Raw genomic sequence first — 20,893 nt, forward strand, 5'->3', positions numbered from 1 at the left:
TATTCCATGAGGCAGGAGTTCATTGGGAACCATAAGAGGACGGTGCTGGGGCTACTTGGCTGGTTGGCAGCTGGGGTTCAAGCCTGGCCGGCTGGACCCCGTGTTTTGCTCAGGATGCCCCAATGAGAGGCCAGCTCTTTGCCTCTGGCAGCCCAGCTCTGAGTCTGGGCACAGGCTGCAGCAAAATTCTAGGGTGAAGCAGGGCCCTGGTTTCCAGGAAAGATAGGTCTCCAAGGCCAGAACCCTTCTCACTGAAAATGGTGGGGATCCTGAGGCTAAAACACACCTTCCACGATGCTCCAGTTCAACAGTGCCCACATGACCTCCCACTTGCAGGAGTGTTCTGGTTATTACACAAAGCATTTGGGGGTCCCAGTGGCGGAAACCCTCTTAGGTTCCAGGCTGTGAACAACACATTCTAACTTAAAACAGTTTCTCTGTGTTTCCAGGGACTGTATATAGCAAACTGAACTGTTAACAGAAAAGCAGCAGGGCCCTTCTGGGCTAGGCCCAGGCAGGGTTAAGGGCAGGGGGAGGGGCAGGGCTAGAAGGTGGAATTGGAGTGTCCGAAGATGCCGATGGGGAGGTGCTTGACGTGGGAGGACCACTGGGCTGCCAGCTGGAAGAACTTCACGTCGTTCCACTCCACGCCATCAATGAGGACCCGCTGCCTGTTCTCCTGGTTCTTAGCTGAGCAGACCAAGCGGCCAATGCCCTGGATGCACTGGCTTTTGGACTCCAAGGCCTTGCCCTTGTCTTTCTTGGGCAATAACATCACCTTCTTTTTATTCTCCTTGGTGACCACAGTCATGGACATTGAGGGTGTGCCTGCCTCCTCACCACTGCTGGGCAGCCTGCTGACCTGGAAAGACTGGAAGGTGCACTGGAGTGTGTTTCTGTTGGTAGGCAGGTCTTCCTTCTTCCCATTTCTCTTCCTATTTGTGGGCTGGGCTGCCATCCAATAATCCATCTGTAGCTCCATCAGCTCAGCTCTGACACCCTGGATGGAGGAAGGTAGGCCTCCACTGACTGATGAGGAGAAAGTTGAGTTGTGTGAGGCCTCCCTGGCGGGGGACAAAGGCATGTAGGAGCATGAGGGGACCGCATCATCTGTGACTCTTGACATGGCTGAAGTTGGTTCCACTATTTCAACTTTCACTGCCCCCACAAAGGGAATGAACTCCTGTGAGGACATCTTGCTCAGGCTCTTCGGCATAGAGATGAGCATGGCCTCTGGGATGGGCAGCTGGTCGATACAGTTGGCTCCTCTGATGTACTCTGTGATTCTTGACACAATGTTCTGCACAGAACTCTGGGCCTCCAGATGGTTGAGCATGTCCTGCCAGGCCAGGTCCTGGAAGAGGTTGTTGTAGCGTTGATCCACAGAGCCCAGGTAGCTGGCCACAGGGTGCAGACCCAGCGGGATGACCAGGAAGCGCATGTAGCCCAGCCAGTCAGGGTTCTTGTGGGACAGCTGCTCCACAAAGACCCGCAGCACGGTGCTGAAGTAGGGCTGAGCCCCCGCCACTGCGATCTTCACTGGCATCGGGGCCAGGGTATTGCAGTCGCAGTATCTTTGTATCCAGGAGATGATGAAGCTGAAGGCCTCCTGGACATCCACCATGGAGCAGGTGTGCACGATGGGCAGCGTGTGCTGCTGCAGGACGTCCGACAGGTACTGCCCCTGCCTGTCCAAGGTGCTGATGAGGATGATGTTCCTGGGCAGACAGTCATTGGAGATGAGGATGTTGTTCAGTTGATCGCACACGGTCTTCCTGACGACCTGCAGGTGGCTCTGTGGGACTGGGCAGCTCTCCTCGATCAGGCTGTTAGACGACTCATTCAAGGACCTGCACCGGCTCTGGCAGGCGGCTGCTTCCCCTTGGAGCAGCTGGAAGGGAAGACCAGAGACTTGGTCTTGGTGGTGCGCCTGCTGGGTGGCAGCTTCTTAGTGAGCTTGTCCTGGGCAGAGGTCTCTGCCTCTGGGCTGTCCTCAGGCTGTGCCTGCTGCTCCCCAGGGTTGGGCATGCTGTGGGCCACCCAGTCAGAGCCGCTGTCACTTGACACGCTTTCACAGTATGACCTGAGTTTGGGCCTGGGCTTGCGGGTGCCTAGGACTCCGTCATCCTCCTCCATATCTTGGCCATTTGACAGGCCTTCAGAGTATGCCATAAGCTCAGGCATGGGAGGGGTTAGGAGATGGTCATCATCCTCCTTATCTGAGCTACTCTCACTGGGGTTCACCAGCCTGTAAAACAGATCAGCCACATCCTTGTCCACATCTGGAAATTGCACTTCAGGGTCCTTCTTTGTGTCCAGGACCTCCTCCGTCATTTGGTACCTATGCAGCCAGGCTTTGACTTTCTGCTGATAGTTCTGTTGCCTGGTCATGGGCCTCCTTCTTCTTATCGGCTTCTTGTCTAGGTCATGTCTGTGAGAAGCATTGTAGCTGAACTCCAGCTCAGAGAAGACAATCTCAGGGTCTCCTTCAGAAAAGTTATTTGCCTTGGTGCCGCTGGCATAGCTCTATCCAGATGGTTGACAGGCTGGCTCGATAGGGAGAAGACACAGGTCTTGTCCACCTTGATGGCAGGGGTGCTGTAGACCGTCAAGTCAGAGACACTGCCACTGAACAGCTTGCTGCCCGTGCCCTGGGCCTTCACGGTCATGTTGGTCAGCCAAGGAGACTCCTTCTGCCTCCGGGCACTGTGTATGCTCGTCATCTCCATCTGCCAGCTGCAGTGTGCCAGGCCTTCAAAGTATTGTCTGGTCTTGGTCTTGGTGTTGCTATGGATGATGCCATCATCCTCCACATCTGAGCCACTGTCGCGGGGATTATCAAGGTTGTCATACAGAAGGTCCAAGTCCTCTTCCACCTCGGGGACGTGCTCTGCAGGGTCCTGATCTGAGTCTAGGACCTCTTCTGTCATGTTGGACCTGGGAAGCAGCACCATGACTTTCTGCTTCAAGTTTCGTTGAATGCATCGCTGCTGCTTCTTGGGCTGACTCAGGTCAAAGTCATCTTCCTCCAGGTCCTGCCTGGGTGTCACATTGTAGCTGGCCTCCAGCCCAGAGAAGCTTTCAGATTTCCCCTCAGTATAGTTATTTGTGGGCTTGGCCTTGGGGCTGGTCTGCATAGTGTCGTCCTTGTACAATAGTTGATGGGCTGACTGGATAGGAAGGAAATCCAGATCTCAGCCTCTCTGATGGAGGACTTCTGGATGCTTCTGCTGAGGCTCAGCACCAGGCCACCCTCGGAGGGTTGCTGCAACACCTCAGCCATGTGGATGGCACCTGTGGCCAGTGTCTTGTAGCCCAGGATGATCTGGTTGTTATTGCACTTCCTCTGCTACAGCATGATCTGGAGCTTGTTTCCTTCTCCCTTGAGGAAGTGTGGGTACTGCAGGGAGAAAGTCAGCGCCAGGTCGGTCTCCATTTGTCGACTAGTGGGCAGCACAATTTCATGGGATCTCAAGATGCCCTTGGAGCCCTGCATCTGCACTGCTATCACCATGGCAATGGGCTCCTTCTCCAGCTCCTTCAAGATCACCAGCTTCTTTAAAGTCAGGCTGCACAGCCTGAGCACGCAGATGGGGCTGGAGCAGTCCACCTCCCAGGTAGAGTAGAGGTTCATGGGCACTGGGGTGTTGAGCACGGTGGGCGAGCAGGCCAGGCCAGCAGGTGATGAGGAAGCTGCAGCTGCTTGCAGCATACAGGTACCTGATGGTTTCTCCCCCTGTGGTGGGACAGAGGATGGACATGATTGGTGGCAAGAGGAGGAACACAGTGATTCAAGGAGAGAGTGGATGAAAAACGGTCACATGCTTGACTGAGACTAGCACAGGTAAGGCCTGCATGGTGGCCTTTCAAACTCAGAGACCTAAATTAACCACAAAGTTGGCCTGAAATTAAAACTTGTTATCTAAAAGCAGTTTATGGTGTGTGGTCATGTGGTAGGACAGTGTCTTCCCTGACAAAGGTCAATCTTTACCTTCACTGAGCATGTCTCTTATCTTTTGGCATCTATAATAACACACCTTTGTAATGTCAAAGGAATTTTCCTTTTTCTGGACACCTCCAAGTGCAGGCACTGCTCTACGCTCTGCAGAGACCACAGATCTGCTCACTGCTATTGAGTTCTTTGCAGACTGCTAACTAGCTTGTAGGCACCTGTATAAGAGAGGCATGTGTCTATCGTTTTACTTTTTATCTAATCCCAGAGATTTCCCTGCTTTGCTTTCTCCTGCCTCCCTAAGCAATGGATTCCAAGTAACCCACATACATCTCCACTTTTTATTATAATCTATAAAATAAGATGCAATACTGCCATTCTCTGGAGCACTACCTCAATACATTGAGATTTTGTTTTTGTGTAATTCTTGACAGTTGGGCTCCAATAAACTCACAAAAACTCTGCACAGGGATGAATGCTGCTTACATTGATACTTACTTGTCTTCCTGCGGCAGGACTCCAAAGAAGCTCATCAGGACCAACCTGCAGGCCCAGACCCGGTGCTCAGACCTAACAAAGGGCCCATTGGGCCCGCCAGCTCCCTGCCTGTCAGGTGAATTTGGCTAAGTTGTCTCTTGGGTCAGAATATTCCTTTGCTTATGGTAGATAGTCTGACTATATTTGAGCTGTATTTTTAAATCCTCAAGGTGGAACTAAGGTTAAGGGTTGACAGAACCACTGCTAAGGAGAAATAAGAGGAAACATTGTTGGCTGGTTTTTAATTCTGGGTTTTCATTTTGATTTGCTTTCTGAGAGTTTGAGCAAAATAACCTTCACTATATAAGGGCTACATCCTCCTTTGATGTGGATCTCAGCTTTACTTAAGCACTAAGAATCTTTGCCGAGTTGTCAGAGATGATTCCTCACGCCAAGCAGGAGCTCCATAGGGAAATTCCAACTCAACTGTAATTCAACTGCCTGGGTCTTCCGGGGGAGAGCCCATAGGGTATGGTCCACCAGTGTTCCTTGCCCTTCCTCTGGTTCTTATTTTTATTTATTTATTTGTCCTCACTGGAGTATATTTTTCCCATGGGCTTAGAGAGAGAGGAGTGAGGAGGAAATACAGAGAGAGAGAATGAGAGAGACATATAGATTGGTTGCCTCTGCTACACGTTCCAGTAAGGGCTGGGGATCTGCAAGCCAGGTAAGTACATGCTTTTCACCTGGAATCAAACCCAGGACCTCTAAGGGCCTGCATTCTACCCACTGAGCCAAACTGGCTAGAGGCCTTCAGGTTGCCTTGGATAGCTGGGAGAGAAGCTGAGGCACATGAGAGGGATGAATGAGACTCAAGGGTGTGAGCATCATGGAGCCAGAGCTGCACACTTTGACCCACTCCATAACATCGCTAGAAAATTTGCTTAGACTCTGAAGATATAAAACAACAACAAGAAATACACCTATAATTAACATGGGAAACTGTGCCTCCAAGGCTGGGAACTCCCAGACTCCAGCCCTCATTAATATTCCTGATAGGAAGCCTTTTCTTGCAAATGCTTTACAGATGGGAAGATTTAACTACAAAATATCAACTTAAAAAATGGCCAAAATAAATTAATTTTTTGCAGGAAAAAATAACACTAGAAAAATTCTTGCCCCAAAATGAAAATGATTGAATAGGATGCATACCTTGATTTGGGAATCAGAAGCTTCTAAGGAGAAGCACAGATAATTTCTCATTAAAAAATAAATAGGAAATTTCAGAGATTATCTCTGAACTCTCCTGAAGCTAATAAATGCTAACACCCATCCCCCTTCTATAGCAAGTCCACTACATCTTTTGCTCTCTGAGTTTCCTTGTCCAGACTTGTTCTTTCCCTCCCCTACTTCCTTCCCCTTCTGTCCCCTCCACTGCCCCTCCCTACTGACTTAAGGGAAAATGAGGACAGGAATTCCACCAGCTCCCTTTGGAGAGAAGCTGCTCTCAGCCAGAGCGGAACCAGCCATTGTTCTGGATTTTCTCTATGGCCCTGACTGATTCACAAAGAAATTTAGCTGTTAGAACATGCAATCCTGGCTATTCTAACCTATTCCAATTAATATACTCCTAGTTTCTGGGAACAAAAGCAACAGAATTACTAAATGAGGTTGTAAGAAAACTCCTGTAGAGAAGTTTGCCCACTTTAAGGATGATAGGAAACTGAAATAGGATTTAGAAAAAGTAAACAAACACAAACAAGCATTGGGTTGCTCCAAGAGTGTTTCCCCTACTCACTGATAGTTTGGGAGAATTTGAAATTATCATAAAAAGGGAAGTCACCAAGATCCCTGTAGTTACTGGGGCTACTTTACTTGATCTTAACCGCACCCATCTAATTGCTTTCTGCATTGGACTAAAGCTTCTGTACAAATGTCTGCTTTTTAATCAAAATCTGTTTCCTTTCAACTAGGAAATGTTATGGAACAACATATATATATATATATATTTTGTTAATCAAATCTGCCCCAATTCACCCGATTGGTGAGGTTTGTATTTTTTTCTTTCTTTTATATGAAATCAGTGAAAATAACATGTATGTAATTTAATTTTTTCATTGGCATTGTTTGCAAGTGTTTTTAATTTTTGAACCCTATTATTAATGTTTAAATTTTATTTTAATTAGTAAAAAAGGGTGAGATGTAGAGAGCCACCTGAGAAGACACATGGACATTTTTTAATTCTTATCAGAGCCCGAGAGCACTGGCAGAATTCTCTTATCAGTACTGATTTCTAATTCCACGTGCTTGGAATGAGGAACAAATAGCACCTTGACTCACCCAGGTCTCCACTCGCTAAATCTTAGTACCAAAAATAAGGAGCTTACCCAGATTTTGATGAATAGGATCTGGGCACACCCCAAACTCCTTTTGACCTTAAAATCCCCTTTGGAAGCCAATAAATAAATAAATAAATACCAAATAAATAAATAAATACATAAAATATGTTCATCAATGTCAATCTAAGGAATACTGGTTGTTCACTTTTGTGCTTATCATTGGAAATTAAGGCTCCTAAGAGTTAAAAGTTCCAGTTAAGTTGGAAGCCATTATATAGTTGTGATAAAAGAAGGCTTGAAGTATGGAGAGTCCTATTTGAAGGAAAAGGGCAAATGAAAGTTTCTCTAAGAATAGTTATTTCTGAATGGGTAAGAAGATTTGTTAAAATTGAGGAAGAGTTTGTAAAAGGGAGTATAGGCTATAAAATTTTGTGAAAGTTTTATATTAAAAAATTCTTGCATTTTCTCTGTAAAAATTAGTAATTCAAATTATGTGTATAGTCTTTATGTGATATGTATTAATCTATTTGTTATGTGTGGTGAATTTTTATTTTCCACATGGCATTACTAGCATATTATCTTTTATTTACCTAAAAAGATTAAATACTTATGTAATTTAAGGCAAATTCTGTAGTGTGGACAAAATAATATTAAAACTGTTTTTAAGTGTGAGTAATGTCTTCTAGAATTATTACCATAGTCTGTGTTTGCTTTATTTAGATTTACAAAAAGTTTAGGCCATAAGCTTTTGTGTATGTATGTTTGCAACCTTCCAAAAGTTTCCATTTTAAGAAGCTTTTTGAACAAAAGATGGCTTTGAGTTAATTCCAATAGGCGGTAGGATACCTTTAGGATTTATTTTCTATCCTTATTAAAGGAATGTTTTTAAACTAAATTAGGCCTATTTTATATGCTTGAAATTACATGGGAAATTTTGCTCAATTAAAAATAAAAATGACTTCTATTTGTGTACATATGCTTCTATTAAAATGGATGTTATAAAGATTTCAACCTGCCGTATGAGGGAGTTACCAAGATTCAAAGAAAAGTTCAAATAGGAAACTCTCAGGTGTAACAGATGACTTGTCAGTGACCCCAGTCCAGCCAAGAGGGATGGTTCCCTATGAGGACATCTGGCAGTGGGACTAGAGATATTTGTGGTGCAAACATTGAAAGTTTATGAATTATTTCCAATGCTCAATACAAGAAGCTTTGGACAATGTTTTAAAATCTTACATATTATTTGTTCTTTCTATATTGAAACTGTGTATTGAATCTAAATATGTATGTACATATATATATTATAATTTTATCTCTCATTTTGTAGTAATTATTATTTTACAAAAATTATTGTCTTAAAAATGATATAGCTTCCTAAAGAAGCAAAGTTTTTTTTATCAATAGCATTATAATCAAATCTATAACCATGCCACTTTGTTTTGTCATTCATAGATAGTTATTGTTTTACTCTAATGCATTTTCAAATGTTATATCTTTAGAAAAATCCATGATAAGGATACTGACTTACTCTAAATTACAGATTTCTAAGGAGGTCATATATTTGAACTGAATGAAAATATATAGAACTCTAAGTCATAACTGCATTCATGAAAATATTGGCAAATAATCAAAATAAACAAAAAATGGGTGTAGGACTAAATGAAGTAAATATGATTATTGTTTGTATGACTCTGTTTAAAATATTGCTGATTTTTAAATCCTTTTGTTTTCCACATATAAGGAAAACTAAAAGCAGACATTCTACATTACTATCAATGACTCAGTAAGAAGGTTATAGGTAATGATAGTGACATTCATTTCACAGAACTCCCAAGAGACAGACTTCAAAGACCAAAACTTACAACAGGCGATTTTTTATTATTGATAAAGACATTAATTAAAGACTCTCTCCAACATGTTAAAAGGGACATTCCTTATCAGGTGAGTAACCACAAATGGACATCTGTCTCTGACACTGGCCTCCATCCACCATGAAGACTGAAGACTTTTCAAGGATGAGAAACCACTGGCCATGGGGACTTACAGCTAGCCCAAGAAGTCAACAAGGCCTGGACGCTCACAAATTACTGCTGCTCAGACCTTGTTCTTATATCACTTCATTGTTATTGATTGAATGTACATCAAATGATTTTATATTATTATTATCCTCTATATGGTTTCCTAATGGAAACAATATATATTTCCCCAGGCCGCTCCCTTATTACACATGAAAAGATGAATTTGGATACCTGCTAATTTTTCCCTCCTACTAGACAATGATATTCTGATGATCAGTTATGATAATGAAAGAGTAGCGAGTCTTATGGCCAAACATAGCATAAGTACAAGTGACACTGGATGAAAAAGGAAAACATATAATTAGCTTAATAAACAATTATGATAATACATGTAAAGTGATTTTTAGTTGTCTGGGATGCTTATTCCCCTCAGTCTAACACTAGACATTTTCTATTCCTAAATGGTGTTACTGCTTTAATACTGTTGCTTTTGTTCCTGGTATGTAAATGTTATACTAGATGCAAAATATCAAAACTTAAGACAAGCAGCAAAAGGACTCTGCTCATGGTAGCTCAAAATTTAAAATTGATTCAGAATATTTTTTTAACAAAGACATATAGGATCTTATGGCCTCCCATTCACCTGCCTTTTATTTTAAATAATAAAAATTCCACCTTGAATAGCATTTGAGTTTATTTAAGGTGTTGCCTCATCCCCTATGATCCATTGTTCAGCAAAACAAAGCACTAACACTGATCACCAATGCATAATGTGTATTGATTTATGAACAAAAGGAGGATGTGTGGATGAAAAGTGGCCCCATGCTAACCTGACTAGTTCAGGGAAGTCCTGTGTGGAGTTCTTGCAATTCAGAGACCTTAAGTAATTACAAAGGATGGTCTGAAATGAAAATCTTAACTAAAAGGCGCTCATGGTGGGTAGTCATGTTGTAGTCTGGCATCTTCCCTGACAAAGGGCAATCTTTACCTTAACTGAGCCTGTGTACTGCCTTTTTGCATCTATGATAACATATCTTTGGATGATCAAAGGAATTTTCCTTTTTTGGACAACTCAAGCACAGGCACCACTCTGTGCCCTGCAGAGACCACATATCCCTTTCTTGTTATTGAGTTCATTGTCAACTTGAAACCGTCCTATAACATTCACATATGGAAAAGAAGTATGTACCTATCATTTTACCGTTTATCCAATCACAGAAGTTTCTACACTTTGCTTTCTCCTCTCTCCCTAATCTATCACCCATGGATTTCATGTGACCCATATAAGTCTGTACTTTGCTTATAATTTATAACATAAGGCGCAAAATTGTCATTCTCCCGTGCATCATGTCAACCCATTGAGATTTTGCTCGCCCGCATTGTCGACACTTTGGTTCAAATAAACACACAAAACTTTTTCACAGCTTTGAAAGTTTTTCACATTGATAAGGGCAGGAAAAGTAGAATTGGAGGTGAGGAATATGAAACACATTCGTATCTTAGATCATTTTCTTAGCAGGGGACAGACAGCACATGTTTTATTAACAGTGTCACCCGTGTGATTCCTGATAAAACATCCCAATGTAAGATGAGACACAGAGGCTTTTCCTTTGGTGGAGGGTCTAGATATTAGGACATGTAGTATGCTCAGGATTGCTCTGTTGTCATGGCAACAGAAGGGGATAAGGTCCAGGTCCCATAGCAATGAAGACATGGATCACCGTGATAAACCATTTCCATCCTGGTACTATGTGCAGCCCAGGGAGACCCTAGCTCCTGACCTGGAGGAGATGGGGACCCAGATTCCTTTAAAAACTGGATGCTTGGAGGGATCTCCGGGGAGTAGCAGGGAGCCTTCTGGTACCCGGGTCCCGTTGACTTCCTGGGGTTCTGAGTTTGGGTCAACTGGGCATCTACACTCACCCTGAGGTCATGCTGCATACTTGTGGGTATATCAGGTATCTGTGCCTCCTGCAGGGGCATGCAGTTGAGGACCCCATATGTCAGCTCCAGTCCATTCTCCTGTGCGGAGCTCTGTAAAGACAGTTCCCAGTCACCAGGGGAAAGGCTCAGAGCCCTGTTTTTGTAAGCTCTCTGCCCTTCTTACCCTCCACTCCAGACATGCACACATTGTGATCTGCTGAGACCTCCACTGGTGAAGAAAATATGTGACAGCCTGAGGGCTAGGACTCCCATCAGATAAGTGAACCCTCTGGAAGCCCATCTCCAATGACCTGCCCTGCCCTGGAGTGTGATCACAGCAGGACCTCCAGGTTATCTGCTGCCCCGAAAGCTGTTCCTGCTCAGTTGTAGGCTAGATCCTTGGCCCTGGTCTGGGCAAGTGTAGTAGGCAGTCAATCAATGTCTCTCTTTCTCACATCAATGTTTCTCTCTGTGTGTCTTCCTCCCTCCCTTGCACTCTCTCTTAAAACCAAAGGAAACTTATCCTTGGGAGAGAATTAACTAAAAAAATTTTAGTGAGAAGAATGGCACTGCCACTTGCATTGAAACCTCATGCTTGTTAGCTGAGTTCTTTAAGTCTTTTTTTTTTCACGTGAAAGATGAGTTGCAAGAATAAAATTCAATAATAAAGTACTTAACATAAAGAGTTGCATGTGGTGGGCACTCAATATATATTGCCCATTGCTATTATAAATACACTAGAGGCCCGATGCACAAAATTTGTGCAAGGAGCTTGGCCCTTGCCGCTGCTCACAGCACTGGCCGGCCCTCAGAGCCGCGGCTTCATCCGTAATGTCATCCGGACAGTCATTCCTCTGTTTGGTCTAATTAGCATATTAGCTCTTTATGGTATAGGACATGTATGTAAACAATCATCAGGTGGAAATACAAAGTGTGACATCAACAAAATAATCTAAAGCAGTAAGATGTTAACAGGAATTGCCCAGGGCCTTCCAATGGTCTGTTTCTCCATTTTATCATAAATGCACAGACTTACTGATTTCTGGATAGAAAGATAAAATACTGCAAAGACACATATTCTCCTGAATTAATCTAAAATTTACTTATTTGAAGTAAAAATTATAACAGGATTTTGGGAAACAAAAACTACTCTAAATTTTATCCGAACATAAATATGCAAACAAATCAGGAAACAGTTGGAAAGAATATAAGAAGGGGACAGGATTCTCAGGCAGTGCGGACCGGGTGCTGGAGTGAGCAGGCCTTGGGAGCTGGACATGAGGAACAGGGCTGAGGACACATGGGACTGAGTGGATCATTATGGAGAGCCTTTGGCAATTAATAGCACTGGGACAGCTGCTCACTTATTGAGGGGAAAACTTTATTTAAAAAAAAAAAAAAAATATATATATATATATATATATATATATATATATATATATATACACATACACACACACACACTGTGTGTGTGTGTGTGTGTGTGTGTGTGTGTGTGAGTGTATATATTATTGATTTTTTACAGAGATGAAGGATGAGGGATAGAGAGTCAGAAACATCAATCAGCTGCCTCCTGCACACCCCCTACTGGGGATGTGCCTGCAACCAACTTACATGCCTTTGACTGGAATCGAACCTGGGACCCTTCAGTCCGCAGGCTGACATGACGCTCTACCCACTGAGACAAACCAGTTAAGAGACTGAGGGAAAATCTTTAGATCAATATTTCAGATCTTACAGAAAACATTTAAATGTATTTTAAATTAGTACATTTTACTGTGTCTTTTTCCTTTTGAAAATCTAATGCAGGTGGAATGAAAATTTTAAAAATGAAAAATGAGAGGATATAAACAGACTCTATTTCATTCCATGATGTAGAGATAGATAACACTTTCCACATGTTGATGTCTTTTTTGGGTGAGATGTAAAGGAGAAAAAAGTCAGGGATAATATTCATGTTAAATGAATGGGTAGTGGGAATATAGGGTGACCCCATAATTAGAATAACTTTGTATTTAAATCTAGATAAAAATTTATAAATAGATTGAGAGTTATGTTCCAATCTTCTAAACTGCTTATTGTTTAATCAGAAGGCTTCCATCAACATGCTTTGGTTTATGTACAATTTTTTTCAACCGGACATATGGCACTGTGATGTAGACCCATTATCCCCAAACTTCCCCGGCCCTGCCCTGGGGTCCAAGGGCTGGGACCTTGTCTGGCTTTTCTGTCCTGGAACCCAGGGCCTGACTCAGGAGCTTAATGCAGACTCCCTGAAATGCCAGACCTGGAATAAAGCCTGAGTCTTCCTAGAGTGAAATAACCGGACAATGACTTTTACTAGAAGGCACCCCAAAATATTGACTTTGACTGATTTATTTTGGTCTAAAGGCAAGCCCAGGCAAAAGCTCAGTTTGGTGTCTGCTTGTATTGCTGACAGAACCATGAGCCCCACAACACTTGTGCCATGTCTCACTGGTCCACTGGAGGGCAGTGCACTTGCAGCTCATGACAATGACCTTGACCCACTTTCAACTTTGACAAATTCGCCTTCTTCAGAAGGTGCTTCATAAACTTCAAGGATTTCTCTAAGGAATATTCATTTGATTTTTTTTCTTCAATTAAATTTGAAAGGTTATGAAAATCCCCTTTAAGTAACAAAAATAAGATGACCCACTGCCTGGCAGCTGTCACTTACAGCTGTGACACAGACATGTAAAACCATGTGTCCCACCATGTGTGCACCTCTATCCATACCTCCCCTTCTCCAGCCATGTATATGATCTATCTCTGTAAAGTGTCTTTGACCTTACGTGTGATGTTTTAGAGACATCCGTCAATCGTGTCCCCCCATCTTGGTGATAAGGATCTTTGGGCAGCAAGTGGTTCTCTTATAACACCACAGAACAAACTCTGAAACCTGGGAGATCTGAGGACAGTGACCGGCAGAAGATCTCAGCAGAACCAGGTTGGCTGCTTCCACATCTCTGGTTAGAGGTGTGTGATCATGGGAGTTCTATACCCCCTACAAGTGTGTCTTCTGAGGTAGGAACCTGCAGGTCAGTTTTTCACAGGTGCAACCCCTAAGGCCTTGCAGGGGCACAGCAGGCATCTTGGTCTTTAAGGGAAGAAAAACCTGTGTGATTGAAGGGGCTTCACATCCAGGCTCAGCAACTGTCCTGCAACCTGAGTTCTCTGACAGTCACCATCATCCTGCCCACCCACCCTCAGCTCAGCGCCTGCTCTGTCCACAGAGAAACGAGGCTGTTCAGACTTGGTCCCTCTCCCTCCCTATTGGAGCCTGAAATTCTGCTCACTGCCAACTGCCCTTCTTGCCCCTTTCATAACCCAGAGGAACTGGGCCCATTCACCCTGTCACCTTAAGCTTAGATGTGGGGCTGTTCTGAGAAAATGACTTGTCCCATATTTTTGAGGAAAGGAACAAGAGTGAAGGCATGTTCAGTGTTCTGAGTTTCTGTCCTTGGTTGGGGAACAGTAATGGACTGTCACAATTGGAGCCACGGAGCAGCAGCCTTTTGGAAAAGCCAGTCATCCCAGCTCAACCTGAGGCCTCCAGAGACGCTGAGTATCAATAAAGTGTCTCCTCTCCCAGATATGGCCTCTTTGCTGCTTTTCTTTGCCTACATTTGCTGTCAAAACTGCCACTTCTTGGTGAATCTAATTGTGTGATTTGCAGCGGGGGGTTACCCAGGAAGAGGCCAGCAGGGCACCCTCCCTTGGTCTCCAGCATAAGTGACCCTCTCTCTCAGCAGGGCCTTTTGGCCACAGCTGCCCCTGCTCCCTATTACAGCCCCCATGCCAGGTCCCTGGGGTGAGCAGGACAAACCATTCTGCTGGCCCCAGCCATGCTGTTCCTTCAAAGTCTGAATCCACATCTGAGAATCAAGGGACTGCAGTGAGTGAGCAGGAGCCCAGGTATCAACAAGCCTCAGCCTGCCAGCTTCTGCCCCAGCATGTTGCGGAGGACAGAGGGGAGAGGGCATAAATGAAGCAGAGGCTCCGTGGAGGTCATTGGGGACACGGGGGCACTGGGAATGAGACACTCAGCTGTGCCGAGAGGCCTGGATCCCTAGTCCTGTGTCCTGGGCTCCTGAGCTGTGTCCTCTCAGTGTGCATCTGTGTGTATTTAAGACTGTGTGGGTGTCCCCCTCTAGGTGAGAGAGTCACCCTGTGAGCTGAGCTGATTTGTTAAAAGCCAGGAGCTGAAGGTTTCAGGAAACCACTTGCTGATGGTGCTCCAGGTGTGAAGAGTAAAGCTAGGCCTGGATTCCAGACAACCTCGGGGTTCCCACTGAGCAGACAGGACTGAAGGGGAGCAGGGAGGAGAGGGCACTGAGGAAGAGTGGAGAGCTCATGCTGCGCATCCTAAATGACCGGTCCCTTGATGTCATCGAAAGGGTCATGTCATTACCATTGGACTTTTCAAGATCATAAAGAGTGCTCTTAGCTGAGGATTTCAGAAACAATCAGGACACAGGTGCTACCTGAGCAGCACTGGCTCTCCCCACAAGTTATCTCCGTAGAGCCAGCAGACAAGTCAGCACTCACCTGTATGCACAGGGACACCTCCAATCATGCTTCTGTTGCTTCCATCATCCCAGTGTGTCACTCCTACCTTCTGCCACAGTCTCCTACTAACCCTTCAATCAGGCCACATTCTTTTGGGACAAAGTAGGCAACTGGCTCCAAAATCTCCTCTGTCCCACCTGCAGGAAACTCGGTACTTGTCAATGAAGTTGCCTCCTCCATGTCCTACCTCACTGATTCCTTAGCACCTCAGTGCTGAGACCATCACCTCCCTCCACTTCAGGGACATCCTGTCCTCACCATACTCTGCAGCTTGTCATCATTTAGGACATGTCTGACTTCTCCCCGCCTACACCTCACTCTCCCTTTACTATTGCCATTCCCTTCCCCTTCTCATTCCACCTGCTCTCAAACTCAGTAACATTTGCTTCCCTTCTCTTCTCCTCACCAGGACTGCTGGTCATTGCTAGGAACCACCATGCCAGGGCTCGCAGACTTGGTGTCTGGCTTGCTCTCTGCTCAGCCATCCCTGTTTCTGTCCTGGGAACCAACCTCCTGATGATCTTGATGTACTTGAAACCCCATCCCCTCATCCCTGATTGTATCCTGACTCAATTCCATTTTTCTAATTCTTCCCTCTGCCTGAAATGTCTCTCAATGCCTAGCTTTCCTGGTTAATATCCTATATCTCCACAGACTAGAAATGGCAAGTTCTCATTAGGGAGACTCTTTAGAAGTGGACACAAATACTTCTCCATAAAGAAATGTCCTCGCCAAAACCGGTTTGGCTCAGTGGACAGAGCATCGGCCTGCGGACTGAAGGGTCCCAGGTTCGATTCTGGTCAAGGGCATGTACATTCGCTGCAAGCACATCCCTGGTGGGGGGCGTGCAAGAGGCAGCTGATCGATGACTTTCTCTCATCATTGTTTCTAACTCTCTATTTCTCTACCTTCTTCTCTGTGAAAAATCAATAAAATATATTTTAAAAAAAGAGAGAAAGAAAAATGTCCTCTTCCTGTCACCCTAAGCCCATTTGTGCTGTGGGAATCACATGACGTCACTGTCCTCATAGATCTGTATTCCAAAGAGAATGGTGATGGAAAAGACATTAGCATCACTGCTCTCTAGTACTTAGCAGTTCCAGCCCACAGAACTCATTCTAAAACCATTTTTTTGTTAAAATGTATTTGTTCAAATTCTGGTCCATCCCATCTACTGTTACCAGCAATCCTAAATGTAAAAAGGCCCATGGCCTCTAAGGTAGACCAAACCTCCATTTACTTCTCCAGCCTTTATTTAATCTCACAATGCTTCCCTCAATTGCCATGCCGCATGAGAAATCAGGGTAAAGTGAGTAGGCAAATCCTTATTCATCTTCTGGTTTGCTTTAAGAAATCCATCCTAAAGAGCCTTGTGTGTGATCTCCTCATGGGCTCATGTTCTCAATGCTTATGGAACCAGGTCAACCATAGGACTCATCACAACCCACTAGAACTTCCTTAATGCCCGTGTCAGCCCAGACAGGTGCTCATCATGAGGGCATGGACTGTTTGCCTGATCCAAAACTTATTCCCATTTGTCCAGGGCAATGTGCCTAGAAGGGTGTTAGTCCCTTCTCTCCAGGGTGGCTTGGAGCACTGAAGAGGGCTGATATAAAAGGAGAAGCCAGGCAGTCTCCATAATTGTATTTCAGCCTTTGGGGCATGAGAAAGAATGGCACTGGGCTCTGGTGAGATGAAAGAGCCTCAGGGAAAAATCCAGCTGAACCAGAGCTCAGGGGTTGAGGGTGGAGAGAGGCTCTGACCCCAGAGGAGATTTGGAAGCGGTGCCTGAGGAGGAGGTAAGTGTGGACATTCCCTGTCCCCTCTTCAGTGCTATGGGCCAATCTAGGAGATGCTCAGAATGCTAGTCAGTGCCAGTGGAGCAGGGTGGAGTTCCTGTCCAACAGGTGGCAGTCAGTGTTCAGAAACTGCTTGCTGCTGGTTAAACCCTACAGCATTCTGCAACGTGGACGCCAGAGGGCGCTTAAGACCAGGCTTTGCCCATGTGCCTGTGGGAGATGAATTCAAACAAAATGTGGGTTCCCTGCCCCAATGCTCATCAGTCAATTTCCCCCGAAGTCCCATTGTTCTGGGCCTCAAGAACGTCACATTGGTAGAGCAGATGGCTACTGACAGACTATTTATTCCCAATGTGTGACTCATAGTAACACCATGGAGGCCCAGAAGAAACAGACTTGCTCAAGGCTCTGAAGGACTGTAGAGTTAAATTTTATAGAATCGAAATTAAATTTATATTTAAGAGTATTTCATTACATTTTCTTTAAAATAGATTATATGGCCGAAACCGGTTTGGCTCAGTAGATAGAGCGTCGGCCTTCGGACTGAAGAGTCACGGGTTCTATTCCGGTCGGGGGCATGTACCTTGGTTGCGGGCACATCCCCAGTAGGGGGTGTGCAAGAGGCAGCTGATCAATGGTTCTCTCTCATCGATGTTTCTAGCTCTCTATCCCTCTCTCTTCCTCTCTAAAAAGTCAATAAAATATATAAAAAAAACAAATACATCATCTCTATTAAAAAAATAATAATAAAATAAAATAAAATAGATTATATGTTACTGGATAGCATAAGAAAAGCACAGTAAAGTTATAAATATATATGTGAAAAACACAAATATTTTTAAAACTTCATATAAAGGAGGGAGGGAGCCCTCTCTGCCATGACAGATGACACACACTGTAGCCCAGGATCTAGGACCACAGGCCGACCAGGAGCTGAGGTGAGTTGCACAAATGGGGCCAGTGATTCCACATCTGGAAGTTCAGTGACAGCTGTGCCTGGAGTTTGGTGTTTCCTCTTCAGGTGTTTCTTCATCTTGCTCTGGAGCTGCTTCTGGAGAACCAAGAAGAGAACATGTTACACCATGACTGCCCTTTGTGTGCTTCCAAAACAGGGAACCTCCGGTCTCCATCACTGAAGTCCCAGTTCAATCCCCCATCCCAGGAAGTCCTCCAGCCTGCAGGCCCTGGGCACTGACCTGAGCGGCTCTGTGCTCCTGCCTAACCCCAGCCTCTGGGAGCTCTTCTCTGAGTGGTCCTGCCACACCCCTCCCACTCACCCACACCACCCAAATCCATGTGCACAGCTCTCTTTGACTCCCTCCCTTTTTTTTTTTTTTTTTTTTTTTTTTTTTTTTTTTTTTTTTTTTTTTTTTTTAGGAGAAGCCTTCAGACCTCTGAGCTCTTGCAGAAATCCCACAAGGCATGGAATCTAGGTTGTTGCCACATTCTCCAAGTCACAATCCTTATACACTCCTTATGGCTCTGATCCAAAACCAACTCACTTTTCTGCTGGTCCAGGGATCCATTTTCTGCTTCAAAATATGAGAAAATGCAGCGATACTTCACATTGACTGTCCTGTGGACGCTACCTGCCGGTGCAGCCTAGTGTGACTGAATCACTCCTGACTAGAAGGAAGCACTGGAGTGCAGTCCTGGGGGCAGGGCTTTTGCTGACTGAGTGAGCCCAAACCAGCCCCATCTCAGATAGCTGGGTGACCCTGGGGTCCCCCTGCTCACCCCTGGGGCTTCTAATCTGACTTCACCCAGGACAGGGATCCTAATGGAATCTCCAATGTCTTATCGCAAGAGAAAATAGCTTAGCCTGAGGCCTGAGGAGAATCACAAATAAGGCAGAAGCTTCTTTAAGAAGACGAGAAAATGGCCAATTAGGACGACCACAGCCTCTCCAGCCACCCCTCTAGTATCTAAGCACCCAGAGAGCCTTTTTTCCAGGGGAAACACCCTCCCCCAAGTCCCTACAATAACCCTATGAGCTGGGCCTCAGTATTCCCCATGATCAGAGAAACAAACACTCAGAGAGATGCAGTAACTTAAAGACTCACAGCAAGCAGGTGGCTGAGTGGCCACTGTGCTGTGGAGGGGCAGGGCTCACCTGAGACATGGTTGGTCCCACCCACGTTGGTTAGTAGCACATGTTCTGTATTAACACAGAGGGTGTGTGGGGACCAAGGTAGGGATGCTGCCCAGAAAGCTAGACAATAAATATGTGATCATTTTGTCCAGTCACTGTTCCTGGGCAGCCTGCACTTTCTGTCTTTTTATTTTATTTTTGCTCTCTGAGGGTAAAGTTTATTTGGAAGCCCAAGTGAGTGGTGTTGGGATCAACATGGAGGCCCAGGGCTGAGCCTACTAGCCTCCATGTGGGGCTCAGGATGCCCCATGGGAGGCCAGCTCTTGGCCTCTGGTCACCCAGCTCTGAGTCTGGGAACAGGGCGCAGGGAGCCAGATCTTCTGGGAAGCAGAGTCCTGGGTCCAGGAAGGGCAGGTGGAGAAGTTGAGGACAGTTCTCCCTGCGTGGCTCAGGGTCCAGAAAAACAGACTTGCTCAAAGTTCTGAGGGTTAATAGGGTTAAATTTTATAGAAACTAAATTAATGTTATGTTTAGTAGTATTTCATTAAAGGTTCTCTACAATACAATCTATGTTACTAAATATAAAAATTACAGTAAATTATACACATATATAACATGAAAATAAATTTTTAACATTTCATCTAAATGGGCGTGAGGGTGCCCTCTCTGCCATAGCACGAGTTGGTTGAGTTGCTGAAATGCTGGAGGTGGTTCTTCTGTCTCTTGAAGTTCAGTGAAAGCTGGGCTTGGATCCGGCTCTGGCTCTGGAGAGGTCACTAGGGTGGCATTGCCTCTGGAGGGTTTTCCTGATGTTGCTCTGGAGCTGGTTCTGTAGATCCAAGAGGAGCACATGTTACCACCCTCACTGCCTTTTGTGTGCCTTCCAAAGGCACACTCACCAACACCACCCCCGGAGGCCTCCTCCTCCTCCTGTCTCAGCCTCAGTGCGCTCAGGTGCTCCCGCCATGACTGGAGGCACTGGGCCTGGGTTTGGCAGACGCCTTTACTGAGGTGGACAGCATCATCAGGCTGAGAAATTGTGGACGTACTGGTCCAAACAGATGCCCAGGATGCAGTAGATGGACCTGGGGAGAGAGGTGGGCAGCAGAGTCTGAGGTGTGCTCTTTCCTTCCACATGGCCCTCCCAGAGGTCCTTTGCCTCCTGCTCCTGCCCATCCAGAAGCCAGACCTACTCTTTGTCCACCTTCAGACTGGCAGTTCTGGCAGAGACACACTAGGTCACCCAGGAGGGGCTGGCAGAAAGCACTCCTAATTGACAGCTCTGGATCAATGAGGGAACCACCTGTCCCCTTCTTCAAAGGAACCTGACATGCTCTCTCAGTGTCCCTGTCCCTACCCACTATCTTCCCACCAAAATGTCAACTCCTTGAGGACAGGGAAGGCTGGTGTCCTCCCTGTTCATGTCACTCATTGGCATGCAGTAGGTGCTCCAGGAATAGTTGACCAATCAGCAAACAAGCAAAATCTGTTTCCATCCCTGGCTTCCAAGGGCCTTCCTATCACCTCAAACTTTGGCTCCTGCACATACATGCTGCCTAATTCACTAGCTGCCTGTGGGGTTCTTCACCTCCCACTGAAACTCAACTCCCACAGGGTGGGGTACACTTGCCCTGCTGCCACTGACAAGGTTCTACCAGATTAGTGAATACGGTCCCAGGATAGGGGTGCTGGCAGGGCTGGGA

General features: G+C 45.3%; 1 protein-coding gene across 1 annotated transcript; it reads right to left on the reverse strand.

Moving 5' to 3' along the window:
* Window positions 1-528: 528 nt before the first annotated feature.
* LOC311610848 (phosphofurin acidic cluster sorting protein 2-like) lies at window positions 529-19,220 on the reverse strand (the record flags this gene model as incomplete). Its single annotated transcript, XM_084862358.1, is given in 7 exon segments — window positions 529-1,860; window positions 1,863-2,526; window positions 2,583-3,057; window positions 3,120-3,349; window positions 3,353-3,736; window positions 10,710-10,820; window positions 19,212-19,220. Coding segments are annotated over 7 exon segments (3,189 nt in total). The 3' UTR covers window positions 529-544.
* Between the last annotated feature and the right edge of the window lie 1,673 nt (window positions 19,221-20,893).

This window comes from Pipistrellus hanaki (assembly GCF_964339955.1).
Source record: "Pipistrellus hanaki genome assembly, chromosome: 16".
In the NCBI taxonomy this organism is placed as follows: Eukaryota; Metazoa; Chordata; class Mammalia; order Chiroptera; family Vespertilionidae; genus Pipistrellus; species Pipistrellus hanaki.